This window comes from Armigeres subalbatus, chromosome 2 (assembly GCF_024139115.2).
Source record: "Armigeres subalbatus isolate Guangzhou_Male chromosome 2, GZ_Asu_2, whole genome shotgun sequence".
Lineage (NCBI taxonomy): Eukaryota > Metazoa > Arthropoda > Insecta > Diptera > Culicidae > Armigeres > Armigeres subalbatus.
The window spans coordinates 328,806,093-328,826,639 of NC_085140.1; the positions used below are offsets into that span (position 1 = coordinate 328,806,093).

At 39.5% G+C, this 20,547-nt stretch overlaps 1 protein-coding gene across 4 annotated transcripts in view; it reads left to right on the top strand.

Moving 5' to 3' along the window:
* Nucleotides 1–16,539, top strand: part of LOC134212731 (kelch-like protein 17) — a 123,937-nt gene extending 107,398 nt beyond the window's left edge. For all 4 annotated transcript variants that reach the window (XM_062690832.1, XM_062690829.1, XM_062690830.1 and 1 more), the window contains 4 exons: nt 7,206–7,312; nt 15,008–15,483; nt 15,546–16,058; nt 16,123–16,539. In XM_062690832.1, coding sequence (XP_062546816.1) covers nt 7,206–7,312; nt 15,008–15,483; nt 15,546–16,058; nt 16,123–16,333 — 1,307 coding nt within the window. In that variant the 3' untranslated portion in view covers nt 16,334–16,539. The remainder of the gene's footprint in view (nt 1–7,205; nt 7,313–15,007; nt 15,484–15,545; nt 16,059–16,122) is intronic.
* Nucleotides 16,540–20,547: the final 4,008 nt, after the last annotated feature.

Below are 20,547 nucleotides of genomic sequence, written 5' to 3' on the forward strand. Positions count from 1 at the left end.
CTTATTCGAGATCAACATTGAAAAGTTCTAAAATTCCTTCTGGAATGGTTTCCTCAGAAGATCTGTCGAAAAGTCCACATATTTATTTTATATACGTATAAACTAACAGAACATACTCTGCGTTGCACGGGTTCGCTATTAAGCCTTGCATTCGAGTCACACGTAATCGACTCCAAAAAAGAATAAGAATTAAAAAAAACAGTCAGGTCATAACAATTCTGGAAAGCAGATCAATCTTGGATGTTCTTGAGTTTGAATATAAAATTAAGCAAATAGTCTGGAATTAACTTTCTCAAAGTCTTTGGAAACAACGGGAATCAATAAGATAAAGAATATAAAATCATTTCAGCGCCAAACCTTTTAGCGGCCCAATTCAAGTCAAATGGTCGACAAAAGCCCAATCAGTCGGATTTACCGTCCCCGCGAAAACATTTCAAATTCAATGAAGATTGACAGCGGATCAACCAAACGGAGTAAATCACATCACAAGCAAATTCGGCACAATTCCATGAATAATGGATATATTTTCAGCTTGGTTGAGCCACTTCACAGGAAGCTTCGAATCGTTAGCTTCAACAACGATTACGGGCCCTGTGGGAAAAGGCCGAGTCACATACCGATGAAAGCTGGCAGAATGTGTCTATCGACACCGCGCTTCATGTGGAACGGAAAGCACTGTCTGTTGGTTGGTTATGTACAAAGAGGGAAGTTTTTTGTCGAACATTTATGTTTGATTGACACTCGTAATTAATCGCTACACTTGTCGGCACGTTTTCCACAAACATGATCGGTGAGTGGTTTCTAAACTGAGAGGATGTGGGAATGATTAATGTTGTCGGAATTAACTTTTGATTAAATGAAGTACGTGGAAAAAGCTATTTTTTCTATCTAATAAAATAAGAATCAAGTGCTAATATAAGGACTAAGGATTAGAAAGTAAAACTTTTTTTAATATAGATTGAATTGAATTGGCAAGCATGTAGCTATGTTTAATCAAAGGTGGACAAAAACCGCTGGTTTTCTCCTACCATTTTTGCAAGAAACGACTACAAGACAAGCCAGAGGCTAGCAAGCATGAGTAAACAACCCTTTTTATGATTCTATGCATTGATTGGTTGTTATCGGTTTTAGAATATCTAAAATATATGAATTTATATGTATATATAATTTACTACTTCCAGGAGAGCTCCATCTAATCAAAATCCAATCAAACTCGAATCCAATTATAATCCAATGGGATTCAAATTACAATCCAAATCCAATCCGAGCCCAAAATTGAATCCGAATCGAATCCAATCCATACTCAGTTACATTCTAATCCAAATCCAATCAAAATTTAATCCAAATCCCATCCAAATACAATCAATACAAAATCCGAATACAATCCAAAATCCATTCCAAACCCAATTCAAAACCAACCCAAATCAATTCCCACCCAGCAGCAATCCTAATACGATCCGTATCGATCGAGTCTTAATTCAATCCAAATCCAATCACAACTAAACCAATCTAAATCCAATTTCAATCCAAATCTAATTCCAATCCATTGCAAAGACAAATCCAATCTAAAGAGAATTAAATTCATATCCAAATCCAGTCCAAACTTATACCAAAAACAACTCAAATTTTATCTAAATCTAATCCAAATTCAATCCAAATCCAGTTTCAATCCAATCAAAATCCAATTAAAAAAAACAAATCCAATCCGAATCCAATCAAAATCCTATCCAAATCCAATTCGTCTAAATCGAATTAGATCCAAATCTATTCCAAATCCAATAAATATATACAATCCGAATCCAAATACAAATAAAATCAAAATCCAATCCGCATCCAATCCAAATACAATCGAAGTCTAGTCCAAGCTCATTCCATATTCTACTGAAATCCAATCTAAATCAATTCTGAATCGGATCCAAATCCAATCTAAATTCAATCCAAACACAATTCAAATGCCATTCAAATCCCATCCTTATTGAATATTAATCCAATCCAAATTCAATCAAAATTCAATCCAATCCAAATACAATAAAAATCCAATCCACACCAGTCCAAATCAAGTTCAAATACAGTCAAACTCAATCCAAATACAACCCAAATCCAATCCAAATTCTATCCGAATCCAATCCAAATTCAAGCGAAATCTAATCCCGACACATTCCAAATCCTACTCAAATACAATCTAAATATAATTCAAATTCAATCTAAATCCAATCCAAATACAATCCCAAGCCGCTCAAAACCCAATCCAATCCAAATCCAAACCAAATCCAATCCAAATCCTATCCAATCCAATCCAAATCCAATCCAAATCCAATCCAAATTCAATCCAAATCCAATCCAAATCCAATCAAATCCAATCCAAATCCAATCCAAATTCTAACGAAATCCAGTCTAAACTCATTCCAAATCCTACTCAAATGCAATCTAAATACAATTCAAATCCAATCTGAATCCAATCCAAATACAATCCCAAGCCGCTCAAAACCCAATCCAATCCAAACCCAAATCAAATCCAACCCAAATCCAATCCAAATCCCATACGATTCCGAAGAAAATCCCGTCCAAATCCAAATCAAAATATCAATCTTTTCAATCAATCAAAATCCAATCTATTACATATTCCAATCCAAATCCATTCCAAATCAAATTTAAATTCAAACCAAATCCAGTCAAAACTTATTCCAAACCCTACTCAAATCCAATCTGAACCCAATCCAAATCCAGTTCAAACTTATTCCAAATCCAACCCAAATCCAATCCAAATCCCATCCGAATCCAATAAAAAATCCCATCCGTATTAAATATTAATCCAATCCAAATCCAATCCACACCAATCAAAATCAAATTCAAATACAGTCCAAATCCAATCCAAATTCTAACGAAATCCAGTCTAAACTCATTCCAAATCCTACTCAAATGCAATCTAAATACAATTCAAATCCAATCTAAATCCAATCCAAATACAATCCCAAGCCGCTCAAAACCCAATCCAAATCCAATCCAAATCCAATCCAAATCCAATCCAAATCCAATCCAAATCCAATCCAAATCCAATCCAAATCCAATTCAAATCCAATCCAAATCAAACCAAATCAAACCAAATCCAATCCAAATCCAATCTAAATCCAATCCAAATCAAATCCAAATCCAATCCAAATCCAATCCAAATCCAATCCAAATCCAATCCAAATCCAATCCAAATCCAATGGAAATTCAATCCAAATCCAAATCCAAATTTCAATCTTTTCAATCAATCAAAATCAAATCTATTACATATTCCAATCCAAATCCATTCCAAATCAAATTTAAATTCAAACCAAATCCAGTCCAAACTTATTCTAAATCCTACTCAAATTCAATCTGAATCCAATCCAAATCAAGTTCAAACTTATTCCAAATCCAATCCGAATCCAATAAAAAATCTATTTCAAATGCAATCCAAATCAAATCCAAATACAATCCAAATCCCATCCGTATTAAATATTATTCCAATCCACCAATCCAAATCAAATTCAAAAACAGTCCAAATCCAATCCAAATTCTAACGAAATCCAGTCTAAACTCATTCCAAATCCTACTCAAAATCAATCCAAATACAATCCCAAGCCGCTCAAAACCCAATCCAAATCCAATCAAAATCCAATCCAAATCCAATCCAAATCCAATCCAAATCCAAATCAAATCCAAAACTAATCCAAATCCAATCCAAATCCAATCCAAATCTAATCCAAATCCAATCCAAACCCAATCCAAATCCAAACTCATTCCAAATCCAAACTCATTCCAAATCCTACTCAAATCCAATCTAAATCCAATCCAAATACAATCCCAAGCCGCTTAAAACCCAATCCAAATGCAATCCAATCCAAATCCAATCCAAATCCCATCCGAATCCGAAGAAAATCCCATCCAAATCAAATCCAAATTTCAATCTTTTCAATCCATCCAATTCCAGTCCATTACATGGATTGGAATATCCAAATAAAATTTAAATTCAAACCAAATCCAGCCCAAACTCATTCCTAATCATACTCAAATCCAATCTGAATCCAATCCAGATCCAGTCCAAACTTATTCCAAATCCAACCCAAATCCAATCCAAATCCCATCCGAATCAATCCAATCCAATTCAATCCCATCCATTCCAAATACAATAAAAATCCAGTCCACACCAGTCCAAATCAATTCGGTCGGAGCGTTTTGTGGAGTCCAAAGTACGTACGATTTCCTGCCATGATGCGTCTCCGAATTTCTCTGCTGGTATTGTTATCGGAGGTCACCAGTGAGCCCAAGTACACGAATTCTTCAACCACCTCGATTTCGTCACAACCAATACAAACTCGTGGTGGATGTCCAGTCCAAACTTATTCCAAATTCTACTAAAATCCAATCTGAACCCAATCCAAATCCAGTCCAAACTCATTCAAAATCCTACTCAAATATAATCTAAATACAATTCAAATCCAATCCAAATACAATCCCAATCCGCTCAAAACCCAATCCAAATGCGATTCAAATCGAATCCAACCCCAAATCAAATCCAACCCAAAACCAATCAAAATCCAATTCAAATTTCTTTTTTTTTTCAATCCTTCCAATTCCAATGCATTACATATTCCAACCCAATCCAAATCAAATTTAAATTCAAACCAAATCCAGTCCAAACTCATTCCAAATCCTACTCAAATCCAATCTGAATCCAACCCAAATCCAATCCAAATCCTATCCGAATCCATTAAAAATTCCATCCAAATCAAATCCAAACCCCATCCAAATACAATCCAAATCCCATCGGTATCGATTTTGAATCCAAATCCAATCATAATTAAATCCATATCCAATCAAATCTAATCCAAACCTAATTCAAATTGAATTAAAATCCTATCCAAACACAATCCGAATCCAACCCAAACTTAATTGAAAACAAATACGAACTTATTCCAAATTCTACTCAAATCCCATCGAACTCGAAGTGAAATCCAATCTTAATCCAAACCAAATTAAATCCAAATCCTATCCGAATCAAATGCACATCCAGTTTAAACTTATTTCGAATCCAATCTAAATCCAATCCAATCAAAATCCGATCCAAACCCAACTCAAATCCAATCCGAATCCAATACAAATCCAATAAAAATCCCATCCGAATCGAATCTTAATTCATTCCAAATCCCGTCCTATCCAAATTCTATTTAAATCCAATCCAAATTCAATCCGAATCCAAACTAAATCCAATTCAACTCAAATCCAATTGAAATCCAATACAAACTCAATCCAAATTCTACTCAAATCCAATCTAACTCGAAGTGAAATCCAATCTTGATCCAACCCTAATTTAATTTAATCCAAATCCTATCCAGATAAAATCCACTTCCAGTCCAGACTTATTCCAAATTCAATCTAAATTTGATCTAAATCCAATCTAAATCCGATAAAAATCCAATCTAAATCCGATCCAAACTCAATTCAAACCGAATCCAAATCTCACCCGAATCCAATGAAAATCCCAACAAAATCCCATCCGTATCGAATCTTAATCTAATCCAAATCCAATCAAAAATGGATCCAAATCAAATCTAGCCATTACCAATCCAAATCAAATTTAAACCCAATCCAAATTCAGCCCAAACTTATTCCAAATTAAACTTAAATGCAATCTAAATCCAATCCAAGTCCAAATCCAATCAAAATCCAATTCAAACCCAATACAAATCCAATACGAATCCAATCAAAATCCCATCCAAATCCAATCCAATTCCCATATAAAACCAATCTAAATCTAATCCATATCCAATTAAAATCTTATTAAATCCTAATCTAAATCCGAATCCAATCCATGAAAAAATGAAAATCCAATTCAATCTAAAACCAATCCTATCAACGCAATCCATTTAACCCAAATCAATTCATATCCAGTCCAACCCAAATCCAAATTCAATCCAATCTAATTCAAATTCAATCGACATCCGGTCTGTAGAAAGTATAGGTACTAAAAAAATAAATATAACGGAAAAGATGTTTCTCGTCGTTAATAAACTATATATGAAAAACGTACTCATTTCAAATATGTGTGCATCAGGAATCAAAATAATCGCACTAGTACTACAAAATGTGCTTGTACAGTTTTTCAGAAAATGGAGCGGAAACAATAAAGCGAGCACTGACTGGTAAATCCGGGTTCAGTGTTGAGACAGTCGTGTTAAAGTGTATCAAAAGATCGAGTCAAAACAAAAAAAAACAGTTCCACAATAATGGAGAGATCCGACACAGTCCAAATCCAATACAAATAAAAACCAAATTCAATAAAAATTCAGTCCAAACGTATTTCAAATCCTAATCAAATTCAATCTTAATCTAATCCAAACACAATTCGAAACAAATCCAAATCCAATCCCCATCCAATCCAAACTTATTCCAAATCCAATCCCAATCCAGTCCTAACTTATTCCAAATCCAATCTAATTTCGATCCAAACCCATTGTCAATCCAAATCAAAACCGAACACAATCCAATTTAAATCCAACCCAAATCCAATAAAAATCCCATCCAAATCAATCCAAATCCCATCCGAATAGAATCAAAATCTAATCAAAATCAAACACATATCCAATGCAAATCTAATCTAAATTGAATCCAAATTCAATCCAATTCCAATCAAAATAAAATCCTAATCCAATCCAAATTTCATATTTAATCAAGCAATTCCGGCTAGACTTTGTTGATCTGATACGTTGGAATTATATCAATAATATTGTTGACGGAAGTCGTCTAGTTTGAATATGGAACGTCTGGCACGTCCAACTAACTGCAAATATAAATCTATAGATCATCAATTTCCACTGAAGCATATAAACGATTTCACTTCCGGTTGGTTATGGGGCTGGCTCCATTCACAATCACTATCGTGCGCTCCATTTTCCCATTTCCCGTCCATTCAGGAAATTTGGTACTCTCATACATTATTCAACAGTAGTTACATGTCACGTTTCAACCACAATGCTGATGCATGTTTTCCCCCAGAGTCATGCGGAAAGTGGGAGGCCCAGCATTGTCTTCCATCCAGCAGAGCGGCAACAGCTTTATGCCATATTCGCACGTAATGCTCTTTCCGCGTCCTGCCTGCTTGTGCTGACTCCTGATAAAAGCCTCTCATTTGTTCTTCTTCAACTGATACATCATTTCCCTTTCCTTTCCATTTTCAGATGCCCACTCGTGCAAGGAGCTTCACTCACGCTCACATCGTTATGCTTTGCAGAACTTTCAACAAGTTGTCGGGACGGAAGAATTCTTACTCCTGGGATTTAATGAGGTAAATCAACATCCATGCTTACAAATGACCCTTACCTGTATTCATACCAGAAATACTTGAAGTGATCCATCGCTGCAATTTCACGCTGCTATTTTAATGCACACCCACGTCCATGAATATTTGAGTCAACCTCAAACTTTCCTCACATAATTTTGCCAGTATATGCAGGGCCCACATTGTTGTTCGTCGCATTTGATCCACGAACAAATGTAATAGATGGTAACCTTCGAAAACGTTCCCATTCTTCCGCTATCCTGCCGGGTTATGCAAGAAAACGTGACAAAAGCTTCAACCAAGTGGAACATTAAATTTACCACCCCCAAAAGTTGAAGGGTACACATGCGGTGGAATTCATAAAATGTAATTTCCCGTGGAAGAGATTTGCATGTGAACCTTCACGACAACCAGGAACGAAAGGACGGACATGACAAGAAGTTTGTTGTAATGGAGCTGCCTACATACTTTGTTGATGCTCTTCGTGACGTGACTGGTTTGGGTATACGAAGGAGTGGGTCCATAAAATGATCCATTATATTGGGGTCAAGTGTTTGCGACTCTTTTCGGATGGCTGATTATTTCGATGCGATGTTGTTGCTATAAAATGGTTGGAATGGGACGGGGTGTTCTCACAAATCGCTGGGTTTATTCGTAGCCCAAGACTTATCAATGAATTTGAAGAAAATTATTAAACAAGGTTTAAAGTGAGGATTCATATTAGTTTTTCAAAGAAAAAATTTACTTGGCCCTCAGCGGAACGACACCCAACAACAAAGTATGTTTTAAATGTACTGTTGGGCGGAAACTTTCACAATCCTCCTTTACAATTGCGCTATTAAAAAAATAACACCTATAAAATTATTTGACCGTTAAATCAAGACAAAATTTTCAAAACGACTTATCTGCTTTCGTAAACAAAGATTCAAACGACGATTTGAAGAATCTGATAGCTCTCCCACGCAAACCAACACCACCAATAGATAGGTGAAGGTTTCCACTACCTGTTGATGGTGTTGGTTTGCATGGGAGAGCTATCAGATTCGTTAAATCGTCGTTTGAATCTTTGTTTACAAAAGCAGATAAGTCGTTTTGAAAATTTTGTCTTGAAATATATAACTTGGCTCCGAATCCTTAAAGTTTATAACCATTTAAATTTTCGTCACTTTTGAGTTGAGAATAATATTTAATTTCATCGTAGTTCCAAATAGCATGATAAAACATTAAGCTTTGCACGGGAGAAATTATTTTAATTAATTGCATATTATTCGGCAACTCGGCCGTACGAAAATATTTTTTTTATTAAATATCTTGGCTGTGCATATACACAGCACATGTTTCGAAATGGTTAAATTGATATGAAATTTGCGAAAAAAAATCCACGTGTCTTGGGGGGACTCAAACTCTCAACCTCCTTCTCTCTAGATAGGCGTGATAACCCCTACACAACAAGACCACTTAACCCTTTATAAGGCAGCCGAATCTAAACAATAAATTAACAAAAACAACAATGTTGACATGGTATTAAACTCAAATGTATGTTTGTTATACTTTAAACAATTCTCGCTTAACTTTTCAAAAGGTCCTAAGTAACATTTTTTTCATGATTTAATCTGAATAATGCAATCAACGTATTTCATGTTAATCTGTTGATTGCAATACTCAAATTAAATCACGAAAAAAATGTTACTTAGGACCTTTTGAAAAGTTAAGCGAGAATTCAGAAACATTGAAAAATTGGTGGCAATATACTCCATTACACAGTGACGTCACGCACGACTTTTGACAGGTACTGGTCCTGTTGTTTACAGACGACTTTATTTTAACTTTGAGATACTTCTATCATTTTTTAAATTTTCTGATCGATAATTACCTAAACTTATCGATAATTAACAATATTTGAATGCGGAATGTACGGAATGTCTTCAGCATCGTAAAATATGCAGATTTAATTTGAATCAAAAAAATTCTAAGTCCGAAACGTAAACAAAAGGACCAGTACCTGTCAAAATAGTGAGGTTAGGTTTGCCGCGCGCAATGACCTATAGTTGCCACTGCCCGTCAAGCGGGACAACATTGGTGGCAATATAGTAGCCACTGTCGGCAAGCGGGAAAACAGGCAACAACAAAAATAAATAAAAGAATTTGAAAAATTAGGTTTTACGTAAAACCAGTCAAATTAAGGCACGAAAACGTATTATAAGTGAAAACAAATTTTTTTGCGCTCTTGTGCCCCTTGGGAAAAATCACAATTTCATCAAAAATCCAAAAACCAAATATAGGTACAGAAAGTCAAAGCTTTTTTCACGCTAATTACGTAATAATCTAACACAGGAGATTCAAAATAATTAATACCAACGGGAGAAAATATATCTTCTCCTTTTCCACATTTAATCCTTCTTTCACTCGAAACTTACGATCTGTTCGTAAAAAAACTGTTCTCAAATTGACATTTCAATTTTTTTTTTAGGAAGCAAATACAGCCACTACATGGGAAATAATAAGTAGAGCTCTTGTTAATAAATAGAAAAAAAAATAATTTGTTGGTGGCAATATAGTTGCCACTGCCTTATAAAGGGTTAAAGGTCACGCCAACTTTCCCAAAGAACCCATATTTTTTACGCCTCTAAGTATTTAAAAAATCGAAAACAAAACCCGAAAAAGTGCTGCACGTGTGAACCGTACTGAAAAATTCACCCGATGTTCTTTTGAAGTCGGGCAAATATTAGGCCAATCTTGAAAAATAGGACTTTGTCAATTTTTTGTTTAAAATTTTAAATATAGGTACTTAGAGGCGTAAAAAAATATGTTTTTTTTTTGGGAAAATTGACCTTAAATGAAATAAAGAATCGATTGAGCAAATACGCTTGTTCCCAGCCATCCCAAGCGGAATCTGCCTAGGGGACATGGCGGAGGTTTGACAGTGGGCTCCGTTGAATCTTTACACGCAAAAGGAAGTAAGGAAGGGTGACACCGGCTTGAAATGGCGAGTGTGCTAACAGTACGGCAGCCTTCGTCCCAGTAGAAAACTAGCAGTCCTCCGAATACGTTCAATACTCGTCCTCCAATTTTCTTGGTGAGTACTAGGATCGACTCTGAACACGGCCATATAAGTGCGTCCATATCAACTCTCGCATGAACCTCACTGCTTGCGAAGACAATCCATGGATCATAGGCGACTTCGTATGACGGGTGAAGATAACGGTTTGGAAGGGGGACCCTATAGAATGAATAATTCAACAAACCACGCAGATGCAGAAGCGGCGAACCCGTTCGCCAGTAGTGGATTTTTTTTATTTATTTTTTTTATTTAGTAGCAGTGGCTGCGAAGAGATTGGTAGAGGAACTCCACAATTTCGTGGATGGGAGGAACAACGTCGATAAGCAGATTTAGGACCTGGTACTTTCGCCGGAACAAGGAGGTATCGGGACATTTCCGTTATATCCTAAGAAGCAGGGGAAAAAGAAACTGCCCGGGGTGGAGAGTACACCAGCCTCCATGACTCCCAAAAGGGCAAGAACCTCACCGGGAGACGGCAGGCCAGGCGGACACAAGAGGCAGACACGGGCGAACGCTGTCGCCGTCGAAGGGACAGACGCTACTCCACAGGGAGAAGAATGGAGTACCGTAGTAAGTCAAAAGGAGAAGTGAATGAAACAGCTGTAGCGAAAAGAGGCAAGGAAAATGAAGCAGAACAGGCAAGAAAAGCCTCCATCTCGTAGACGTCGAAGACGTCGATGGGGGAAGCTGTACTAGTCAAGACTAACGACGCTTCAACGTATGCTGCGCTTCGGGACGATTCAAATATGACGTTCACTACTTTTTGAGATTTCCAGACCCCCTCCCCCCTCTGTCACGCTTTTTTGTATACCTAGTATATGCAGTGTCACAAAATCTTAGGCCCCCTCCCCCCATAAACATATGACATCATTGTTGAACGACCCCTTCTCAAAAAAGTTAGAGAAGATCTTAAGTTGAGGGACTTGAGCGAAAACGTGATAAGGACCAGGCGCACACAAACCGGAGAGATGCTTTTCAAGTTAAAGAAGGACCCTGCGGTTCATAGCTCGATTATGCAGGAGCGCATTGCGAAATCGTTAGGCCAGGGGCCAGAGATAGTGATTTTGTACAGAGACCTAGACGGAGCTTCGGGGTGCACTACAAGCGCAGTGCAAATCGATCCGGATTAGGAAGGCGTTCGGAGGCAGACGTACAGCGATGATTCGTCTGCCAGTAATCGCTGCTTATACGGCACTAGAAGTAGGCAAACTGACGGTTTTTATGTATTCTGTACACCTCCGGTGATGTAAAGGGCCAACTTGAAAGATTTTCATCCTGAGCGTTGTCCAGCTATCGCTTTAACCTGTTGCCAGGTCAGGTTTCGGTCGACTTCTTTTATTTCTTTATTGAGGCTTCGCCGCCATGAGTCTCTGGGTCTGCATCTGCTGCGATGTCCCGCTGGCTTCCAGTCTAATGCATGTTTACAGGTTTCGTTTCCACCCCTACGGCCGACCCAACCCCACTTCCGATCCCGAATTTCTGTTGTAATCGGCCTCTCGTGACAACGACGATGGAGCTCGTTGTTTGAGATCCAGTTGTGAGGCCACCAGGCCCGAATTATATACCATAGGCATCTGTTGATAAACACCTGCACCCGTTGAGTGTTCTCAACTGATGCACACCATGTTTCGCTAGCGTATAAGAGCACAGACTTCACGTACGAGTTGAAAATTCGTATTTTGGTGCGTTCACTTATCTGCCTGTTTTTCCAGATATTTCTTAAACACGCAAAGGCAGCCCTTGCTTCTTGATCCGTGCGCTTATGTCGATCTTGGTACTGCCGTCTGACGCCATTTGGCTACCAAGATATTGGAAGCTTTCAATATTCTCCACTGGTTGCCCTGCTACTGTGAAACTGGAAGGGGTTTACATCCAACGATTTGGTTTTGTTGACGTTGATGACTAAGCCAACCGAAATCTCGTCGATTACGATGAGGAACTGTAAAGGTGATAGAATACATCCTTGCCTCATACCAGTTACGACCCGGATAGGGTCGGACAAGACCCCATTGTGCAGCACTCTACACGAAAGGGCCTCGTACTGTGCCTCGATGAGGCCGATGATTTTCTCAGGAACCCCCTTGCGTTTCCTGACGGTTGGATAGTCGGAATGCCCATTGAAAGCCGCCCCAGAAGTGAGCAAATCTGCTGAGAAATGCTTCAAGTATTTGGACTTTGGACACCGGGTAGGAGCTTGTAAAGGCCCAGAAAGATCGAACATGTGCTGAAAATGTGGAGAAACAGGTCATCTTGCGAGAGACTGCACGCAAATACCAAAGTGTATGCTTTGTACTACAGAGGACAGAAGTGACCATCAGACGGGTGGCTACAAATGCCCAGCCTAAAAGAGGGCGATAAAAGGCCAGTAGTAGTGGAGATAATTCAGATGAATTTGAATAATTGTGAAACCGCACAGCAACTGTTATGGCAGTCTACAACAGAAACGATGTGCGATGTCGCGATAATGTCGCGGGTGACAGATATAACTGGTATGGCTGCGATACAAGTCATGGGTAAATTTCCTATTCAAGAAGTGGTGTAGCGAGGGCTACGTGATTGCCAAAATCAACGGCGTCTTCATATGCAGCTGCTATGCACCTCCATAGTGGACCGTGGAGCAGTTCAGTCAGATATTGGATCAGTTAACCGCCAAGCTGTCCGGATGAAGGCATAGGAGGTGACTTCAATGCCTGGGCCGTGGAATGGGGAAGTCGAGTGACCAACACAAGAGGATATATCCTGCAGGAAGCCCTAGCGAAACTAGATGTACGATTTTGCAATGAAGGCTCCGTGAGCACATTTCGGAGAAATGGGAGGGAGTCCATCATCGACATCACGTTCTGCAGTCTTCCCTTGACGGCAAGCATGGACTGGAGAGTTAGCGAGGAGTACACTCACAGCGACCACCAGGCGATCCTCTACCGTGTTGGCCAACGAAACCCTGGTGCAACACGAAGAAGGACCAGTGTAGAAGGATAACCAGTGTGGAAAATGAAAGCCTTCAACAAAGACCTATTCGTTGGAACACTTCGATCGAACAGCAGCACCGAGATCATTGGTGCGGCTGAGCTAACAAGAAGGGTGGTAACGGCTTGCGACGCTACAATGCCAAATAAACTAGAACCGAGAAGCAATCGGCGTCCAGCTTACTGGTGAAACGACATGCTAAGTATGTGACGCGCTGCTTGCCTCAAAGCTCGAAGGCGGGCGCAGAGAGCAAGGACAGGAACCAGAGAGTGAGGAACGCAAGGCGGCGTCCCGGGAAGCTAGGACCGCATTGAAACGGGATATCCAACTTAGCAAGTCAGACTGCTACAAGAGCTGTGCCGAGAAGCAGACGCCAACCCCTGGGGGGACGCGTATCGGGTCGTGATGCCAATGATCAAAGACCCGTCGAGGCCAGCTGAAATATGCCCAGACAAGTTGAAAACAATTGTGGAGGGTCTTTTCCCAAACATGATCCGAACATGTGGCCGCCAACACCGTACGGTAAAGGAGAAGCAAACCCCGTAGATCGACAAGTGTCCAATAGCGAGCTTGTAGAAGCGACGAAACGCCTGAAAGCAAAGAAAGCCCCCGGTCCGGATGGAATATCTAACTCTGCGTTAAAAGCTGCGATACTGGCGTACCCAAACATGTTTGGGAAGGCACTGCAAAAGTGCCTAGACGAAGGCATTTTTCCAAAAATGTGGAAGATCCAGAAGCTGGTGTTGCTGGTGGCCAACTCTTTTGAACGGGATGTAGGACGGAGTGTTGACTTTGCAGCTACCCAGGAAAGTGAAAATCGTGGGTTTTGCGCACGACGTGTCACTACCGGTGATGGGCGAGACACTTGGTGACGGAGACGATTAGCATGATCGAGCGCTGATGAACGGAGTTAAGCTGCAGATAGCTCGCCACCACCACCAACGGAGGTGTTACTATTCATCAATTGCAAAGTGATAGAGCGGGCGGATGGAGATCGTCGTCGGAGGACATGCGATTGCTTCGGAGCGATCACTGAAGCCTCTGGGAGTGATGATCGACGATCGGCTAAATTTCAACAGCCACGTTGACTACGCCTGAGAAAAGTCATCGAATGCAATGAACACAATAGCGAGGATCATGCTTAACGTAGGCAGATCAAGAAGCAGCACGAGGCGTCTGCTAGCTAATGTCTCGTCATCGATACTGCGATATGGGTTTCCTGAAATGCACTGCAACCAAGCGAAATCGGGAAAAGCTGAAAAGTGTGTTCCGGTTGATGGCGATTCAAGTCACGAGCGCATATAGAACGATATCGTCGGAGGCAGTATCCGTTATTTCTGGGATACAACCCATCTGCATCACCCTGGAGGAAACTTCGAGTGTTATCGGCTAAGAAAATGTATAAAGTTGGTAAGTTGTGAAAAAATCCAAAACAATGGAGGCAAAATCGATTTAGAGTGGACAGAGGAACAAAAAAATCCAAAATCTTCTGAAACCGGAGAGAAATCATTGAGATTCTGAAAAAAATCATTAAATTTAGAAGGTTACCATTTTATTTTATTTGTAGTTTTATCTAAAAAAAACTCAAATTACGATGAAAATGATCACATAATCTAATAACACATAGAAAAATATTAAGATAAACTCGATCTATCATGTGCCTATTTTTCCAGGTCCAAGATCTCATCTCCAACAGTCAGCTGAACATCTGCTCGGAGGAAAAGGTATTCGTAGCCGTACTGAACTGGGTCAAGCACGACCTAAGCGAACGAAAGAAGCACATATCTGAACTGATGTCCCACGTGCGACTTCCACTGGTGAACCGCGAATTCCTGATGTCCTGCGTCGAAACCGAACCATTGGTGCGGGAAGACTTCCACTGCAAGGAGCTTTTGCTGGAGGCCATGAAGTATCACCTCCTGCCGGAGCAGCGAAGCTCGCTGGTCAGTCAACGCACACTGGAGAGGCGCCCCGAGGGGATGCGGCAGTACATATTTGCGGTGGGCGGTGGCAGCTTGTTTGCGATTCATAACGAGTGCGAATGCTACAACCCGAAGACTAACGCCTGGATGACCATTTCACCGATGAGCTCCCGAAGATCCAGGGCTGGGGTGACCGCTCTGAGGAAGCTACTCTATGTTGTCGGAGGGTGAGTTTTTATTTCAATTTTCGTCCTTAGCCATTTGGGTGTTTTAATTTCGTCTATTTCAGATACGATGGAGAGAATGACCTGGCGTCCGCGGAATGCTATAATCCATTGACTAACGAGTGGTGCAACATCACCCCCATGGGAACCAAGCGATCATGTCTGGGAACGTGCGCTTTCGATGGTCTTTTATACGTCTGTGGGGGTTATGATGGTGCGTCCTGTTTGGCCAGCGTGGAACGATACGATCCGTTGACGGCAGTTTGGACTTCCTGTCCTGCGATGAATACAAGACGACGATACTGTCGCGTTGCTGTGCTGGAGAACTGCATCTACGCACTGGGAGGTTTCGATTCTAGTAATTATCAATCGTCGGTGGAACGGTTCGATCCTCGGGTTGGCAGTTGGTCAGCGGTTCCCAGTATGACATCTAGGAGGAGTAGCTGCGGGGTGGCAGCCCTTGATGGATATTTGTACTGTATTGGTGGAAGCGACGGAACCATGTGTATGCAAACGGGAGAGAGGTTCAATCTGAGGACCAACAGTTGGGAGGCGATTAGTCAGATGCATTCCAGAAGGTATGGTCCCGCTGATTACCCATTCGATTTTGATTATAATAACCTCTGTTTTTCTTTTGTTTAGGTCCACCCATGAAGTCGTCGAAGCCAACGGATACTTGTACGCCCTGGGAGGTAACGATGGTTCATCATCGCTGAACTCCGTCGAGCGCTACGAACCGAAACTCAATAAATGGACGATTGTAACATCGATGTTGACGCGGCGTAGTTCCATAGGTGCCTCGGTGCTGGAGTGTTTCAACTTGGAGCGCGGTCTTCTGCAGACCAGTATATGACCGGTCATAGGCCACCTCAGCGAACCGATTGGTGGGAGTGTTACTAACTCCATTACGGTCACGTGCAACGGGTCTCAATGAAAGAAAGAACTGTTTCGTTTGTGATCATGAAAATCAATTGAATCAACGTGTTACAATAGCTTACTGTATTTGCGCAAAAACAATTTCGTCTAATAGGAAATTATCAATTTGCTAGCTAGTCAAAATCTTAGAAAAACAAAACTTATTGGTGACCGTCGTGAAAGTGTGTCGTGATGCTGTTCGAACAACGATATTTTCCGTGTTGTGGGTTGAAAGTGTGTCGATTTTTTGTTGAGTTGGGCTAAAAAGATTCTAACTGAAGAGAATCTACTGGAGAATTCTGAATTTGTTATCGTACGTGGAGGAGGCGGGAGGATTGTTTAGCAAGTAATTTGTCGGAGAGGACGGTCTACTCTGGGCGCCATTAAATCGATGGTTACCACTGCAGAGGTCGAATGCAAGCTGCGCGATATCCGTTACTGCGCAGTACACTGAGGTCGCTTTCGAGATTTACGCGTTTTTTACGCGGATTTTCCAAAATGTTTTTTTTTTATGCGTGGGTGTCTATCAATCCAGTGCCATGAATAGAATTCAAAAATCGATATTCGACGCCATTTCGAAATCCAAGACGGCCGACCAAAATTCAAGGTAAGTTTCCGAGGAGGTTTCTTAAAGATCTCAGCAACAAAACTTCTTTGCTATATACAAAGCTATACTTAACAACTACCGCGGATTTTGCGGATTTGTTGCTGATTTAATTAAAATAGCGGAATTACATTTACGCTATCTCTAAAACACGTTTTCAAATTTTCACTGATTGCTTGATGTTAATGTTTCATCTCTTAAAACAAAATTCCCTGATTTTCCAAGTGATTTACATTGATTTCCAGTTGAAAACAAATGTGCTGTAGGGTAGAGAACCATTTGGGCAGCACCCCCTACAGCAACGTTCATTACTCGAGAGCATTACAATCGAATTGCTTGTTTTTTAGTACATGGTTTTTCTCGAAAGTTGGTTGAGAAATTCTTTAGGAAATACCTCTAGGAAGTGCTCAACCATTCAATCGAAAATTCCTGCAGAAATTCTATCAGGAATTTTTCCAGGTATTCCTTCCAAAATTCCTCCAGGGATTCCTTTGGAAAATCCTCCACAAATAAATTCAGAAAATCCTTCAAAAAGGGAATTGTAAGATTTTTTCGGAGCTTGCTCCGGGATTTCATTCAGAAATTGCTTCAAGAGCTCCTTCAAAAATGTATTAAGAAAATCTTTCGGAAATACCTTCGTATATCAAATTTCTTCAGATTTTCTTTTAAAAGTTCTTTGAGAATTCGTTTAGGATTTTTTTCGAAAATTTCTTTAAAGATTCCTTCACGAGGTCCTTTCAAAATCCTTTAGCAATTTCCTCAGAAATATTTTTATGTATTCCTTTGGAAACTCCTTTACCAGTTCCTTTGAAAATTCATTCAAAAATTTGTTCGGAACAGTTGATGCAAAAGTATAATATTGCTAATGTCGCTCCCGTTTGCGTGACCGACATCATTTTTGCTTGGTCCTAGCAGCCAAAGTACCGATTCTGTAAATGTCAAACTGATGTTGGTGATGAAACATGAAACCATCATGCACTACAACTTGTTGGATAATGAACGGCCATATTTTGGCAAAATAATTTTAATGGCTACAGCACCACTAGCGTTGAAGTACTTGTGCTTCTACTGGAAACGCTTCATAATTTCTTTTGAAATTTCTGGAATTTTTTATGGTCTGTTTTGGATTTTTTTTAAAGAAAATTTTAGAACACACCTTAAGCAATTGTTCCGGATATTCCTACGAAAATTCCTTCAGCGTTTTCTTCGAATATTCCTTTACGAATATCTTTGGAAATGTTAATAAATTTGTTCGGGAATTTCTTTGGAACTTACTTCTGGAATTCCTAAAGGAGATTGTTCTAGGTATTTCATTGGAATTTTTTCCAGTAACTTCTTCGGAAATTCCTTCGAACATTCATAGAAAATTTCTTTTGACAAATCTTCCAGAAATTTCTTTAAAATTTCTATAGAAATTTCTTTATAAATTCCATAAGAAATAATCACAACTTTATTCGGGAATTCATTTTGGAATCCCTTTGTGAAATTGTTTAAATTTTATAATTTAGAAATTCGTTTGAAAATACCTTTAGTGATTCTTTTGAAAATTCCTCTAGAAATTCCTTTGGAGAACCTATTCGGATTTTCTTCGAGACTTCTTTCAAAAATTCCTTAAGCAAAAATCCTTTACAAATTTCTTAAGATTTTTTAATCCCTTCAGGTTCTCCTTCGGAAATTTCTTAAAGAGTCCATTCGGAAATTCTCCCTGAATTGTTTCGGGGACTCATCTTGAAAATTTATCTAAAATTTACTTCGGAAGTTCCTTCAGGAATTACTTTGAAAAATCCTGAATAATTTTGTGTTCCTGAAAACTTTCCGAGGGAATTCTAAAAAAGAAATTGCAATGCAATCCCTAATTGATTTCATAAATATAAGTAAGTAATGCCTTCGTAAATTCTCTAAAGGCCGCAACTGAATACAGAACTGGGACTGAGTTGGTCGTAGGTTTACGGCCTCCATAAAGAAAAAAAAACAGAATAATCCACCTAGCGGTGATGGTGCCTTTCTCGTATATTATAAAACAAGAAAACACATGAAAGTAACAAGAAATGCATATAAGAGAGGTCAAAATTGCACTTTAGGGAGATAGATTCAGTTATTTCCATCAATTCACATTTGTTTGCGTTCATTTGAATGCATTGCAGCAGTCTTTGAAAAAAAAAATGATTTTGATTTTTTTTCCACCTTGGGAAAAATAAGGAAAAAAAACAATGTTGTTTTAATAACTCCGGAACGCAATGGCCGATTGGGTTAGCGAAAAATTAGGAAGGATTCCGCATCGAATGCAACCTGTTGCAAACAAATCGGATAAGGCTAAATACAAAAAAGTGTCTCACATTTAGATCCTTGTCTGAAATGATCAGACATTCAGACGACCTGGATCGATCGACGAGTATGCTTTGGTGAGTAAATGGGTCGTATGAAGAAAAAGTAGCAAGTTCTAGTTTACTACATTTTAAGTAGTAAAGGTGACTCATGGTTCATGTTTGAAAGAATAAAATCTACTTTACTACACTACACAGTTTGAACATACTACAAACAACTATGAGAATTATGATGAATGAAATGTAGAAATCAGTAGTAAAAATTTCTTGTAGTTTGCTCTAACGTGTCTTAAATGTAAGCGTAAATGTCTTAAATTCCCAAAATAGAATATTTTTTAAATTTCCCTGATTGTGTCAAGAATCCCCTGATAATTCCAGGTTTTCCAGGTTTTTCCAGGTAGTAGACACCCTGCTTTCATATGAGTGTATGAAAAGTGAGCAGTACGTTCGAATTCAAAAACATTATATCCGTATAAAGTTTCAATTATCGAATGGATGTTGGATGTACTTTGCATGATAGAAAGTAAACATTCTGAGGGGTCCCGCAGTTTAGTAGGCAGCACGTCGACCATACAGACGGACGATCATAGGTTCAATTCCCAACCCCCTCACGAACCTTCCTTCAATGACTACAAGACATCCTTAGCGGGCGGTGTTATGGAAGACGACTGTCCACGTTCGACCATCAACCAGTAACTGCGACATATGACCCTCCTCAGATGTATTCATCTACAGATCCGAACAACGGCAACAGAACTGACTTTACACAACTACTGAACTACTGGACAACTACTATTAGACAATGGACAACTGGATTGCGGTAGAATTCTTTCCAGGTTTTTTTGTGATGGATAAGAAATTATGATAAGCACCTGGGACAGAAAAAGTCACTTCAACTGCACTCAAACAGGCGACATCAATCAAATCGCCATCCATTTACAAATTTGAACATCAGCAAGCGTCGACTTATGCAACGTACACACCAGTCAAGCAGTTCGACGAACATTGACTCCGCCCCCACGAAAACGCTTCGGTTGCTGCTTTGTTTGAACGTGTGTGAAGTTGTTCGAACAACCATTTGACAGTTGGCGGCTCGGTTGGAAAAAATTAAAACGGTTTGATTTTGGTTTGAGTTGTCGGGGGTGGAGTCAAGGTTCGCCGAACATGTATGAGCATTTGTAGTGAAGTTGCACAAACCCCCATACATTTTTCGATGGTTGGTGC